Source organism: Cynara cardunculus (genome assembly GCF_001531365.2).
Source record: "Cynara cardunculus var. scolymus isolate 2C chromosome LG 9, CcrdV1, whole genome shotgun sequence".
In the NCBI taxonomy this organism is placed as follows: domain Eukaryota; kingdom Viridiplantae; phylum Streptophyta; class Magnoliopsida; order Asterales; family Asteraceae; genus Cynara; species Cynara cardunculus.
Window position 1 is genome coordinate 16,609,244 of NC_037536.1, and position 14,868 is coordinate 16,624,111.

The window sequence follows — 14,868 nt, forward strand, 5'->3', positions numbered from 1 at the left end:
AATCTTTTTAAATTTTAATTTTAATTTTAAAAATCTTTTAATTTTATTTTTTATCACAATATGAGGTTATTGGGTTGTTCTTGCGTTCTCGTAAATCACAGGGGTTCTCGTTTGAACCCTTCCCTATATATATATATATATATATATATATTATAAAATACTAGTCCCGTTCTCTACCAATACTTTTTTATAAATGAACTGTCCCACGTAGGACCCCTTCATAGTAATGACCCCCCTCCATTTTTCTTCCCTACAAAACCACCGTGCAAGAAAGCAGAAACACAGAGATATTTGTAACATCTAAACGTCAATCAAACTCTCTCTCTTTTGGAACCAAAAAGAAACACAGATTTTTGGATCAACTACAATGAAAGCCGCTAGTGTAGTAGAAAAAATGGGAGTTCAGGTGGTGACGCCACCGCATGCAGGTGGTTTATGGTGGGAGAGACTAGGTTCAGCTTTCAGAACAGCCATAGCATGCACCATAATCGGCTGTACCGCCCTATACGGACCAGAACACCTCCAGCACCAGATACAGTATCCTTCCGTCGCCTATGTGACTGCCATCCTGATCGTTTCCGACGCCACACTTGGCACCACCTTAAGAGGGTGTTGGCAAGCACTTTGCGCCACCGTGGTGGTGGTGCCGTCGTCGATGTTGTGTCTTTGGGTTGTGGGTCCGTCGAGTTTCACGGAGACTGGAGCTGCCGTTGCGGTGGCGTTGAGTGCGTTTCTGGTGGCGGTGCCGGAGTGTCTGCCGTTGCTAACGAAGCGCATTGCGTTTGCACAGCTGGTGATCATATATGTTGGTGCGGTGGTTCGCGGCCATGACGCCGGACCGTTGACGCACCCTATTCATATTGCGGCATGCACGGCGCTTGGGGCGTCGGCTTCTGTCTTGGCTTTGATACTGCCGTACCCTAGGCTGGCTGTCACTGAGGTAATTAACCTCAAATCCTTTTTGTATTTTATCTTTTTATTTTCAACTGATATTTAAACGAATTCTTTTCAACGTATGAAATATGAAATCTTGTTAATAATTCAGCAAATAATATTTAGTTCGATATCACATCACTCGCCAAAACAGCATGGTAACTGGTTTATGTTTCAACCGGTTAACCAGATACTTAAATATTTAAACTTTACATCTTATACCAAAATATAAGTTTTGAAAGTACGTTACATAAAATAGAAATCGAGTTACAGTACGTTACTTTTTCATATAATTTGCCCTAAAAATATGAATTTAAATTAAATAAATTTAAAAATATATAAAAAATCTGTTGAGTCTTAATTTCTTTTTATGTGTTAACTATAAAAGTAAATTATTTTGATTTTAATGTTACGATATTAAGAAAAAGAGTAGGAAATAATTTTCTTAAGAAGATTTAATATTGTTTTCCATTCGGATTTTGAATTGGAATAGATTTATAGTTTATAGTTTAAGGGGTTGTTTGTTTATCTCTTAATAGTTCTATTAAAAAACAACATCTGAATTGTTAAAAGGTTAATCTTGTTTGGCAAAAAAAAGTCTGTCTCTTAATGGTTTAAAAACCCTCTGAATGATTTCATTGTAAACAATTACAAAATAATTATATTTCATTTTGCACCATATCATGAGAGCGTCTTAATCATTTTGCACCAAATCATTCAGCAACTGTTAAACAGCCTTTAAGGATTGTTTCAAGATTAAGTGACTGCTTTTTAGTAGCTTAACGAGTTTAATAATATTCATAGCTTATATGATTAGTTATACATAATTGTTTGATAGTGAATTTATGATATAAAAATTGATTTATTCAATAAGCTTTTAGGGAAAACTTAATGTAGAAAACCAAGTTTTTTCCAAACATATCTCTTCCTATTAAAAACACACTTCTTCCATCTATGAAAAGACTCTCCCAAACAAAAGTATTGCCAATCCATGCAAACATATTAATCCACTAGACAGTGTTATCCATACATAACTTAATAAAAAAAAACCAACCAAACAACCCCTAACTATGTTACAGTTCACATCCAAAGTGGTAACGGTAGTTTTTTTTTTGTCCAAATTTAGAACAAGATTAGTCATAGATCGCCAACTCCAGTATCTTTCAGTGTCACTCACAAACTTATCGATTATTATTTTTATGTCATTAATCACAAATCAGCCTCGAATGCACACGATTACTCGAATAGAAGTTTTAAACAGAAAAACCAACCAACTAATAACACGGGACATGAAATATAAGATGAGTTGAGCAATAGGTCACATCGAGTAACTTTTTATGGAAGGGTTAGATATGGGTTGTGTCGGGTCGGATTGAATTTTAATAAAATTATTATTAAAGCACAAATTCATATATTGATTTTTACATAAAATGAATGGAAATTCTTTATTAATAGTGTTTGATTTGATACTACATTTGTAGGTGAAGAAGCAATTCCAGTTATATACAGAAAATGCATCAGAAAGAACAAGCCTTTATATGAAAGCTTTCTTGAGTGAAGATGAAACCACTGCTGATGATCTTGTTTCTCAAGCTAAACCCATTGCTCAATCAGGAACCCATCTGCTTAACCACATCAACCACATCCAGGTAAATTTACCCACCATTGCTTTTTCATTAAGTCATGTATAAATACAGTTATATATAGATTAATCTGTCTTTGTAGATTAAAAAAAATTTGTCTGAGGAAAGGAGTGTGATTTTTAATTGGGAGAAACATGTATGAAAAAAACTTGGTTTTCTACATAAAACTTTCCTCGTCGTTTTCTATATCATCAAAAACACCACAAAACAATCATGTATACCCGACAAAATAAACTACGAGTCCACTAAGCTCGTTATGCTGCTAAAACATAACTTCATAGAACGTTAAATATGTCTAAATGTTTTAACAGACTACTTTATAGAATTTATTAGACTTTTTCTATAACAGTAACGGTTCTCTTACGGAAGAAAACTTTGAATTGAACAGGAAGGTGTAAACTGGGAGAGACATCGTCTCCGTGACTTCAAACGCAGTTTCGTGAACATGGGAGACAGATTAGACGACATCGAAACACCGATTAAAGGAATGGAAATGGCGCTAGCGGCAATTCCTTCATTTCCGCTCGAGATCGTTGACGACGAGTTGAGAACCGTTTTGCAAAGTGCACGAGTCCAACAAACCCTAAAGCTCGAGGATGCCAAGTGTTTTGTACCGTTTGATGATGCCATGACTGTTCCCGAAAGAAAAGACGAACTCTTTGAGAAATCCCTACACACTCTTGCAAACGTTCCACCAACACACAAAAACCTACCGGCCTTTTTCTTCTTATCGTGTTTTGAACTACTTGTAAACAACTCGAGCATGAACCCGAAACCGGAATCACACGACGGCCAGAAGGTTCATGTAGCCGAAGAATCGATAAACCGGCCAAACAAGACTCAAACGAGTAAAGAAAGACTTATGTTTGCCCTAAAGTGCTCGATATCGTTAGGACTTGCGGTTCTGCTCGGAATGATCTTCGACAAAAAGAACGGGTATTGGTCGGGACTCACCATAGCCATCAGCTTTGTAGAAGGTAGACTACCGATTTTCACGGTTGCGAATGCTCGAGTACAAGGTACGGCAATCGGCACGGTTTACGGAGTGCTCGGTAGCTGTCTTCTTCATCAGTACCCCGAAATGAGATTTGTAATTCTCCTACCATGGATCGTTTTCACAAGCTTGCTACACCATAGTCAGATGTTTGGGGAAAGCGGCGGCATCGCAGCGGTGATTGGAGCACTTTTGATCCTTGGCCGGAAAAACTATGGTGAGCCAAAGGAATTCGCAATTGCTAGAATAACAGAGGTTTCCATCGGGCTTTTTTTCTTCGTCTTGTTGGAAATTCTCCTTAAACCAGTCAGACCTGCAACTATGGTGAAACGACAACTATCTCGATGTTTGGAAACAGTAGACGAATGCTTACATCGAATAGCAACTAGAAAAGAAAATGGGGCTCCAATCTTTCCGTCACTGAAAGAAAACCTCAAGAAATTGAAATCCGATATAGATCAATTGAAAAACCTGAGCCAAGATGCGAAGTCCGAACCGGGCTTCTGGTTTCTACCGTTCAGGGCTTCTTGCTACGATAACCTGCAAAAAAGCTTTACACAAATGGTCGATTTGATGCAGATTATGATTTATAACATGGAGTTTATCGTAAATTTGTCCGAAAGCTCAGATGGTTCTTACAGAGAGCTTCAAGAACACATCTATGGTGATCTTATGATGATGAAAGAAAACACCAGTCTACGGTTGAAGCGATTACAAAAGATTTCTTTAGTGAAGTGCATCGACACCTTTGATCGCCAGTTACAAGAAAGAGAAGGCTTCCTGGACCTGGAGTCGGCAAATCGACCAACTTCAAACACGACATGCGTGTCAATGGAAGCAGACATGAAAACTACAGATGCTTTCCTTCAACACTTCAAGAAGGTCGAAAATAAAAGTGAGGGTGACAACGATTTTACAGGGAAAACAATTATACACTTGAATTCTTTCGAATTCTGCATCGGGAGTCTTATAAGAGAAACAATGCAGATCGAAAAATGCATAAAAGATATCATCCGATCAGAGAATCCTTCAAGAAAAGTAGATTTTAACGACATCTACTACAAGATTGACCTATCGAATGCATCCTGAACCTAGCAGAAGATATATCTCACTGACAGCCAGCAGAAGAGTATTGAATTTGAACGAACGTCAAATAGAAGTCATCAAAGATTCTTGAAGACAAATGAGATTACAAATTAGAAACATATAGATGTTGAAGATCTCGGGTTCTACAGATGATGAAGTACTCTTGACAAATAAAGGATGTCGGGAAATATAAAAGAACACGATATGTAGCAAGGTAGAGATTAGCAAATATGTAAGCATACTTATGTAATCTTAAAGCGGAAATGCCTATTAGCAGCATAAATCACTCTTCAATAAAATCAATTCAGAATCGAATAAAGATTTTGGTAACAAAACTACACCAATTAATATTATGCACCTAATAAGATCCTTGAGCACTTGAAGGTTAAACAGCACAAAGGGGACAAATGGTATAAGGCTACCAAGCTTATTCGTCTTCCTGGCTGCGCAGCCTGGCTAACTTGTTGGTAACAACCACATCCAATTGTGCTGCACGCTCAACTATCTCTTTCCTCTTGCGTGTAGATATGTTGTGTGCAATCTCAGCACAATACGTCCTAAAAAACATAGTTGATGCCAAAAGGATTAGAGAGTAGTTTGTGATCATATTGGTTGAAATAGCAAAGTTACTGCCAAAAGGATTAAAACCCGTTTGATTTGCGGGATTTAGATTCCACTCCAACACCATGTTTGGTTTAATGGGGAGCCCAAAATTCAAATCCCACAAACATGGGATTTTACATAGTTGGTATTCCGTGGGGTTTCATATGATTTGTTTGTAATAATGTTTTAAAATATGTTGAAAACACTTGTTTTGTAATAACCTTTAATAAAAAGGTAATTTTATTACTTCTATAATTTTTTGTAATTTGTTTTAATTATTATTTATAAAGGAATGGAATTCTATCCTATTCCAAATCCTAGAAACCAAACACACCAAAGATTCCAAATCCTCCCAATTCCAAGTCCTTCCATGAAATCCAAATCCCTCAAAAACATTCCGTCAAACCAAATGGAACCTTAGAGAAAGATTATAATTATATCGGTTGAAAACTACAATACCTGTTGTGCATCATGAGAACTTCCAACTCTTTGGCATTGTGTACAATAAACTTCTTGAAACCATTTGGCAGAAAGTGTCGTGTCTTCTTGTCTGAGCCGTAACCAATGTTGGGCATAAGAGTGACACCTTTAAACTTTCTCCTAACACGGGAATCAATACCCTTCGGCCTGCGCCAGTTTTCCTGCGACACAACAAAAAAAGCAAGCCTTGTGATCTACTAGTAAAATATATTGCAAATACTTGAATCCCATAACCGAATGACCTATATTGCTTGATTCATATAACACAAAAATCATATATTGGTATACATGAGATGTCTAAATGTCTTCCATTCCTCACATTAAGAAGTAATATAACCACTTTATCAACTATTCAATAATCCCAATTGTCAATCCAGTTAAAAACATAAAATAAAAAACACGTTCAGACCATCAATAATTCAAATGAATTTCAATTTATGTCTAGTCTTTAATATGTTACAATAATTCAAGAAAAATATACCTTCACACAGATTTTCCAGTCACTTTGGGGCCTCTTGAACTTCTTGAACCGCTTCTTGATGATCTTCTTATCAAGCTTAGGGACCGCCATTGATTACTACAAGAAACAAGCCATGAAATATTTAGTGACAACTTCCAAAAGTTAATAAAACAGGAAAAAGTTTTTAGTGTGGAGAGATTCAAACAGTTCTTGGATGCCCAAAAACATTGCATACTAAGACATTATGTATAAACTACCACATTAATAACCCCTGCTATGATATTGATTTATGAATTTCGACCACATTTCAAGCTAAAAGTTCTGAAGAATTGAAGAAAAATGCCCTTCTAGCTCCCCTAATCCTATTGCGTCTACATTTGTGTACATATAAGAACATGATTTTTAAAGGGAAGCGAAAATAATCACCAAACAAACATGATGATCCGGCATTAGAAACATCACATTATGAATTACGGCAGGCATGGTAAAGAAATAAATCCATAAACAGATTTGATTGCAATAACACGTCTCGCGACAAACAAATATCTGAATCGCTATATTTCAAATATAAATACGCCAAATTTGAATTAAAAACATGCAGATTTCAGTGTCGTGTTGGATGATACAAATTTCAGTGTAATCACAGAAGAACATTAACCTAAGATTAGCATTCAAAAAGACTGAAGGAATCAAGGAATTAAGTTACAACGGAAGACGCGGATCGTACAAGATCTGCAAATGACGAATTACACATACACAACTATTCATTTGCGTAAAGAGATTGAACACTAGAAGAAATAGGGGAATCAAACCTGTAAACCGATACCCGAAGATTTCCCGGCAACGAAGAACCCTGTGTTGTGTAGAACGAACTATCAGTAGGGTTTCATATACATGACCCTTCTAATGGGCCCAGAGATTCAAGCCATTAAAAACTGGTTAAAGTTTCTCTTGTTGGGCTCAGAAAGCTCTATCGGTTGAAATGCTATGCATTTCGATCTTTACTTGAAGGATGAATTTTGTGATTCAGGAGGTATTAGAGATTGGTTATGAAAGTTGTTTTTTAATTTATATTAATTTGGTATCGATGATAAGCTGTTTTAATCCAAATCCAATTAATATTAGACATCTTATCTGATCCAATCTGATGGAGATCAGATCGGTTTAATTTATTACGTCTTACTATTGATTATTTATTTAATTATATTGGATTCATCCAATATTGTGATACAATTTTCAATCAATTGATAAGATGTTTCAACCAATTATTCATATATTTTCATAATTTATGAAAAACCAGTACATATAAATATCAACTAACAAAACAATATCATAAAATGTTAATAATTATATTTAGTTGTTAATTGGATGGTAGTTGAATGATAAATGGATTACATTGGTTCAATTTTATTGGATTGACGGACTTTGGATGTTGAAATTTTGGATCTAATCCGATCCAATTACAATTGAGTATCCAATTTATGATCGATCGGTTTAAATTAAATCGATGACTTTCTGTATACCCCTACTCCCTTCCTTTTATTTATTTACTTCTTCATATACAACATTCTTTTAACAAATTTAAAGTTTTTTGATCAAATCAAGACTCTGAAAATTTTAATAGCAACAGTACAATCAGATAAAGTGTTGTTGTTGTAAAAGATTATCACATAATTCATGATCCTTTCTTTTCTATTCTAGTTTCATACTCTACAAAAATTACTGTAAATTTCTTTGTGATCATGTGGGGTTTCTGGAGAAATAGAAAGTTGTGTGACGATAAATCTATTACAACCTATCAAAAGGCGCAAAACACCTTGGGAGGTTCTCGATGATTGGCGAAAGGCCAAAGAAAGGTAATTGACTCGGAAAGTGCTTACCTGGTAAATGTTTGGTAACCAAAGAATTAGTAGCAGGTTATTAGTCCTTCCTAGATGGGATTTAGTCTGTGTTTATGGTGACATAAATTCCTCCTTACAACTCATGAATTAAGAATTCTCACAACAAGGTCTAGTAGACATGAATTAGGCGTTAATGAAACTTTTTTAGGAACCTTTCACAAAATTCCGAAACTAATAGTAAAATTATCAACTAATCAGAATGCTTGATTATTAGACCATGGTTTTGGATTCAGCAAATACATCATTATTGTATACTCTTTCATATATATGGCGTAACCCAATTTTTTTTTATATAATATGAATACCTAAAAATAACCCAAATACTAAGAAATTGCCTCTTGACACTGATATATGTTGCAGGTGTAAATCTTATTACCCAACAAAGAATAATTTGAATTTTCAAAAGATAAGATGAATTCATAAACATTTTATTATAAATCAGAGAGTATTCGTGCAATGCAGCGAGACACATCTCGAATTTACTGTTCTATTTTATTACTTGTCTGTGTCGATGTTATAATATGATCTTATGTGTTTTTAAGAAAGCTATAATGATTTTATTTTGTAATAAAATATAAATTTGAAGAAAACTATATCAATGTCAATATAAATCAACTATTTAAAAGTTCTCATTTTTTATGTAATTTCTTTAATTTATTTTATTATAATTTAATTTTAAGTTTAATAATGAAATAACTTATTTTTGGTTTAATAATATAACATTTTATAAAGATAATAATTAAGTATTCTATTAGAACTCGGTAACTATTCTAATTATATTTTAGATTTTTTATATTTAAAATTAGATGTTTATCTTGTATTTGATTATGTTTATCTGCAGTTAGTTACACGAATTCAGATATAAAGCTTTTATAAGTTGTACTTACGCATAATCTACTTACAATCTTGAGTTTTAAGTAATATGCATTAATATACAATATTTTACGTACAAAAAAATAGTTTTTAAGAGTTTTTGTCAAATGCTTGATAATATTGTATAGATATAGCAGACAACCCAACTTGGATAAACCGTAACTCTCATCCCCAAACAATCCGTATCACAAAATAGGTATCACTGTATTAAATTAAAGAGAATAAAATATGTTTATTTTTTATAATTTGTTTAATATTTAATATAGATTCTTTTTAAATTGAAATAAATACATGAGTTTTCAAAATTTGACTTGTTCATATGAAATGATGATACGAGTTTTCAAACTTCCATTCTTTACTGTTTCTTAAAAAAGTAAATTAGAATTAGTATAAAACTTGAAAATCATTTATATTATATTATGTTATAAAATATTTGATAAAAACTTTTAAAAGTTATTTTTATGTATGAAGTACTGTATATTGATGTATATTATTTAAAATTCAAGATTATAAGTAAATTATGTATAAGTACAACTTATTAAAGCTCCATATTTGAATTTGTGTAACTAACTGCGGATAAACATAATCAAATAGAGAATAAACATCTCATTTTAAAATATAAAAATTCTAAAATATAATTAGGATATTATCGAGTTCTCACAAAATATTTAATTATTATTTTTATAAGAAAATTATATTATTAAACCAAATATAAATTACTTCGTTATTGAACCCAAATTAAATTATAACAAAAAAATGAATTAAAAAATTACACAAAAAATGATGAATTTTAAATAGTTAATTTGATAATAATATTGATATATTTTTATCAAATTCTTATGATATCTTCAATTTTATAGTTTATTCAAAAATAAAATAATTATCGTTTTTTAAAAATCACATAAGAGCATATTATAACATCTACTGAGATAGATAATAAAATGAAATATTAAAATCAAGATGTATTTCGTTACATTGTGGGAGTACCCTCTATTATATACATTATTGATTTATGCATAATGTTTTAATATTTATATCTTTAGAAGCTAAAAAATTTGAAAACGTAAAATTAAACTGTTTTATAATAGTATAAATATTTTGAGGATATCAAAGAAAAAGAAGTTAAAACGCAAAACCATTGATTGTCTTCCTTCTCTCAATTGTTTTGGTTATGTATTAATGTATGCCAATAAAGTAGAGTGGTTCATGGGCGGTACGACTTGTCGGATCCGGCCTGCTTGGCTCATTTGAAAAATAATTTTTTTAAAAATAATAATTAAGTATTCTGTTACAATTTAATGATTATTTAATTATATTTTAGATTTTTTATATTTAAAACGATGTTTATCATGTATTTGATTTTGTTTATCTACAGTTAGTTACCCGAATTCAAACATGAAGCTTTAGTATATGTACTCATGCACATTCTACTTGTAATTTTGAATTTTAAGTATTATGTATCAACAAACAATATTTTCATACATAAAAAATGATTTTTAAATTTTTTTGTTAAATTCTTTATAATATAATATAGATTTGTAAAGAATAACGAAATTTACAGATTATTTTGAAAAAATAAATTTATTTAATTTATACCAAAATTATAATCCGAAACAAACGCAATATAATTTCAGCTTTTTTTTTTTTAACAAAAAGGAGTCAAAAAGCTAAGTTGCTTGCTTTTTGGCTATTTTTTCTCTAACTTGTTGGGTAGGTTTTAGATTTAAATTTAAATTTAAATTATTTAAATTTAATATAATTAATCAATGAGCAACAATAAGATCGAAGATCATGCAATCTTGATCGTGCATTTCGTTTGGCGCGGAAAGTCAAACCATCCTTCCTTTTTTCTCACTACTCAACCTTCTTCCATTTTCATTTAGTCAACGCAATTTTCATTATTATTGAAAACCCATATTAATATTATTATTATTATTANATTATTATATTTACAAAATAAAGTAACTAAGATGTTTGGTCACGTGGTTATTGGTCTTTAGATTTCATTTATTACATGAAATACCTCGTAATATGAATATTATTATTATTATTATTATTATTATTATTATTATTATTATTATTATTATTATTATTATTATTATTATTATTATTATTATATTTACAAAATAAAGTAACTAAGATGTTTGGTCACGTGGTTATTGGTCTTTAGATTTCATTTATTACATGAAATACCTCGTAATATGTATGTTTTCACAATTTTAGTCCTTTTCCCTAACGCCCATCCATAAACTTGAACGTGTTTCTATCTTTTTTCTTGTATCAAAAAAATGCGTGATACTCAAGATATAAATCAAATCCTAATTAAATAGCGTGTTGCGAAACCCTCAATCTAATTCATACCCTGGATGAAACTTTAATCAAACACTTAAGCCATAGGTGTTTGGAGCCTTAACCGCAATAGGAAGAAAGAAGTACAAGAACACAAGTGGGTTCGATCATTATCTGCATACAACTACGACACAATATCGACTATGAAATAGTGGTGATGTTCTGCAATGGGTTTCTAGCAGCGGTTTCAGCTTCGGACATGGAATTCAGGGTTATAACTCATTTGCAACGGGAACATCGTGGGAAGTTTTTTTACATCGATTTGTAACAAGAAAACAGTGGGAGGTTACATCGTCGAACTGCCACAACAAACAAATGGGAGAGGATTTTTTACAGTGATTTGCTATAGAGAGGATAGTGGGGATTTGTAGCGAGTTTCACATGAGTACACAAAGTCAGGTGGTTGATTTAAATCTGATTCGATTTAAGACTTTTGATTTTGAATTTGATTGTCGATGATTAAAGATGAACATTAAAAAAACATTAAAATGGATTAAACAAATATAAAAGACAAAAATTACCCTCGAGTTTAATGGATCATGTGGATGGACGTCAGAGTAAGTGACTACATCTGTGAAAAAATGCATACTGTGAGATAATCTTCTACATAATAATAAAGTCTAGGCCTCTAGGGATCAATTCCGTAGAAGCCCACATACCATAAGGACCAAATCGGAAATTTATTCTAAAAAAATATTGTGTTACACGTCTTAACCATCATTGTTTATTGAAAAATGTATGGTTTTATTTTGGTTTATAATTATATTCTTAAAATACCCAAAAATGTAAAATTATTCCCGAAAATAATTCATGTGGATATTTAAACTTAATAAATTTAAAAAATGGTATATTTTTTCAAACCAACGGAGGGGATTGAAGACAATGTATTTAGATCCATGGATCGTGCTGCCAGACGGCTGAAAAGAAAAGCTATTATACGACTCGTCCCACCGTAACAACTGTGAGCCTACACCATCCATTCATTATATATACACGTCAATCTCCTTTATATTATATCTCACCACCAACATGGCCGTCCTCCGCCCATCGCCACCGCCATTCTTCTTCTTCTTCCTCATCCTCACATTGACGTCACTGGTTTTACGATCATCTCCGGTGCATTCACTCAACTGTTCATCGGAAAAGTTCACAAACAACAAGCTTTATTCCAACTGCACCGATCTACCCACTCTCAATTCTACCCTCCACTGGACTTTCACCCCACAAAACTCCACCCTCGACGTCGCATTCATCGCACCTCCGGCGACACCCAACGGTTGGATCGCATGGGCAATCAACCCCACCGGCACCGGAATGATAGGGTGTCAATCGCTCATCGCCTTCAAGAACTCCAAGGGATCCATGACTGTTAAAACCTACAACATCAGTTCCTACTCGTCCATCGAAGAAGGAAAGGTCTCGTTCGAGGTGCCGGAGTCCAGCGCGGAGTTTTCCGGTGGAGTGATGAAGATCTTCGCGATGGTGAAGTTGCCGAAGACGATAACGGAGGTGAACCATGTGTGGCAGGTTGGAAGTTCTGTGAAGGATGGAGTGCCACAGAAACATGGGTTTTCACCGGAGAATATGAAGGCTATGGGCAAGCTACAACTGGAAGGAAAGAGTAATGCTACCAGTACAGCCGCCGGTAACACCACCGCTGGTAATACCACCGCCGGTAGCACCACCGCTTCTCCGAGTACTGGGGCATCTTCCGGTACCACCGGAATTTATGCGATTCTTATCTTTTTTGCTTGTTTATTGATATCTAGTTAGGAATTTGCGACGACCGGAAAACGTGAGAATTTGTTCGTACCCTGCATGTAGTCCTCCACAAAAATGGGAAGAAATTAGAAAATCATTTCTTTTTTGAATTGAACTACTTATATTATAATCCTAAACTCTTCGAGGTGTTTAAAATTACTAAACAACTTATGTTTTTTTATAAAAGTGTTTATCAACTTATTATAAGTCAGAATAGTTTATTTCTTCAAAAGCTTCTTATTACCAGTTTGATATTGGTATAAATTGTTTATCCAAACACTTAAAAATGTTATCACTAAATGTCACATCAAAATACGTTAATAATTTGTTTTTATAAGCAATCTCAAACACACTCTAATCAATTTACATATAGTAATCATATATTTTTGTTTATTATATATTAAATTAACGGTTATGATAAATGTATATTTTTTATTTGTTAAATGCTGATGCTATATATATATACCATTTTTTTATATAACTGGTTATGTATTCTCTACAATACAGCAGAATATAAACATTTGTAAATTAAAAATGAAAAATTAATATAATTATTTATAGAATGTTCAATACCTCTAAATTATGGAGTTTATTGCAAGTAAAATGTATCTTGAAAAACAGATGAAAACCATGAAAGTTAAATCCTATAAAAATGATTCATTCGATATAGCTGAATTGAAGAAATAGTTTGTTTTTAAATCTTGAAAGAATTGGACGACTTTGTTTTCGACAACTGCATATTAATTAAATACAATTAATGAAATGACTCTTCATCATATATTTCAAAAAACCAACGATAGATAACCCGAGAACATCAAAATTGTCATAATATCAAACAATAAAAAAACTTTATAAGTAGATTTATTTTAAATAAAAGTATGTAAAAGACATGATATGTTAAATATTGAAATTACTTTGTGAGTCCAAGCAATTTATTGCATCTATAGAATGTCAGATTGACCGACATGCATGATTTCAGAATACTAGAGAAAAACTATATATATTAGTTGTACAAATATGATGGGTTGCATTTGAAACGTTTAACCCGGAAAATAATTAACCCGAAACCCTTTCTTTAACCTTTTCAAATGTAATCCGATCATCTAAATTTCTGAATCCGTTACTATCATGATTATTTACAGCTATTTAAAAAAAGTTATTGACTTATTATATGAAGTGCATGTGGTAACAGTGGTATTCAAAGAACATTCCAATGGTCCATTCAACTTCTATAAAGGTGCAAATATGGTCCCATGTGCTCTCTTATTCACTCAAACAATAAGCCGTATTTTAACCTCAAACGTTAAATTATCTTGAATAATTCAAAATGATCACATGATCGGTTAAACCAGTCACTTGCAGTTTTCACGTTATTTGTGATTATTCGAATGTGAAAATGGTTTTCAAATTTCGTGTTTGCTAAAGTTGGGGTTTTCTGGACTATAGTTAAATGTACGTTATATCGAAAACGCCTTTTATCCTTAAATCTCTAAATTTTTTTTTGCAGGAAAACTCGGCCATGACACGAGGAAACCAAGCCGCGTACTGTGGGAAAACTCGGCCATGGTGGAAGGAACGGTCGGCCTATGCGAGCAAACGGGCACGTCGTGCCCGTTATTTACAACCGTTAGCTTGACTTCCTTACATGATGCCTTGACTTGCCTGCATGTCGTGCCCGTTGAGTGCTACCGTTGGGTTGGCTGCATTCCATGCCCATTTACTAGTAGCGTGTGGGTAAATGAAATTGAGTGGCAAATGGGCATGGATGATGAATGTATGATGTCA

General features: G+C 33.0%; 3 protein-coding genes across 3 annotated transcripts; 2 read left to right on the forward strand and 1 right to left on the reverse strand.

Annotated features, from left to right (window-relative positions):
• Nucleotides 1-367: 367 nt before the first annotated feature.
• LOC112517856 lies at nt 368-4,659 on the forward strand. The gene is made up of 3 exons (XM_025125227.1): nt 368-940; nt 2,415-2,582; nt 2,965-4,659. Exons 1-3 carry the CDS (start codon nt 368-370, stop codon nt 4,657-4,659), a joined length of 2,436 nt encoding a protein of 811 aa, XP_024980995.1.
• A 218-nt stretch (nt 4,660-4,877) lies between these two features.
• LOC112518209 (60S ribosomal protein L32-1-like) lies at nt 4,878-7,095 on the reverse strand. The gene is made up of 4 exons (XM_025125824.1): nt 7,012-7,095; nt 6,221-6,316; nt 5,719-5,900; nt 4,878-5,213 (listed from the first exon to the last, which is right to left on the reverse strand). The coding sequence occupies exons 2-4, from the start codon at nt 6,308-6,310 to the stop codon at nt 5,084-5,086; spliced, it is 402 nt and encodes a 133-aa protein (XP_024981592.1). The 5' UTR covers nt 6,311-6,316; nt 7,012-7,095; the 3' UTR covers nt 4,878-5,083.
• Nucleotides 7,096-12,351: 5,256 nt separating this feature from the next.
• On the forward strand, nt 12,352-13,179 carry LOC112517858 (auxin-induced in root cultures protein 12-like). The gene has a single exon (XM_025125228.1). The coding sequence runs from the start codon at nt 12,352-12,354 to the stop codon at nt 13,093-13,095; it is 744 nt and encodes a 247-aa protein (XP_024980996.1). The 3' UTR covers nt 13,096-13,179.
• Nucleotides 13,180-14,868: the final 1,689 nt, after the last annotated feature.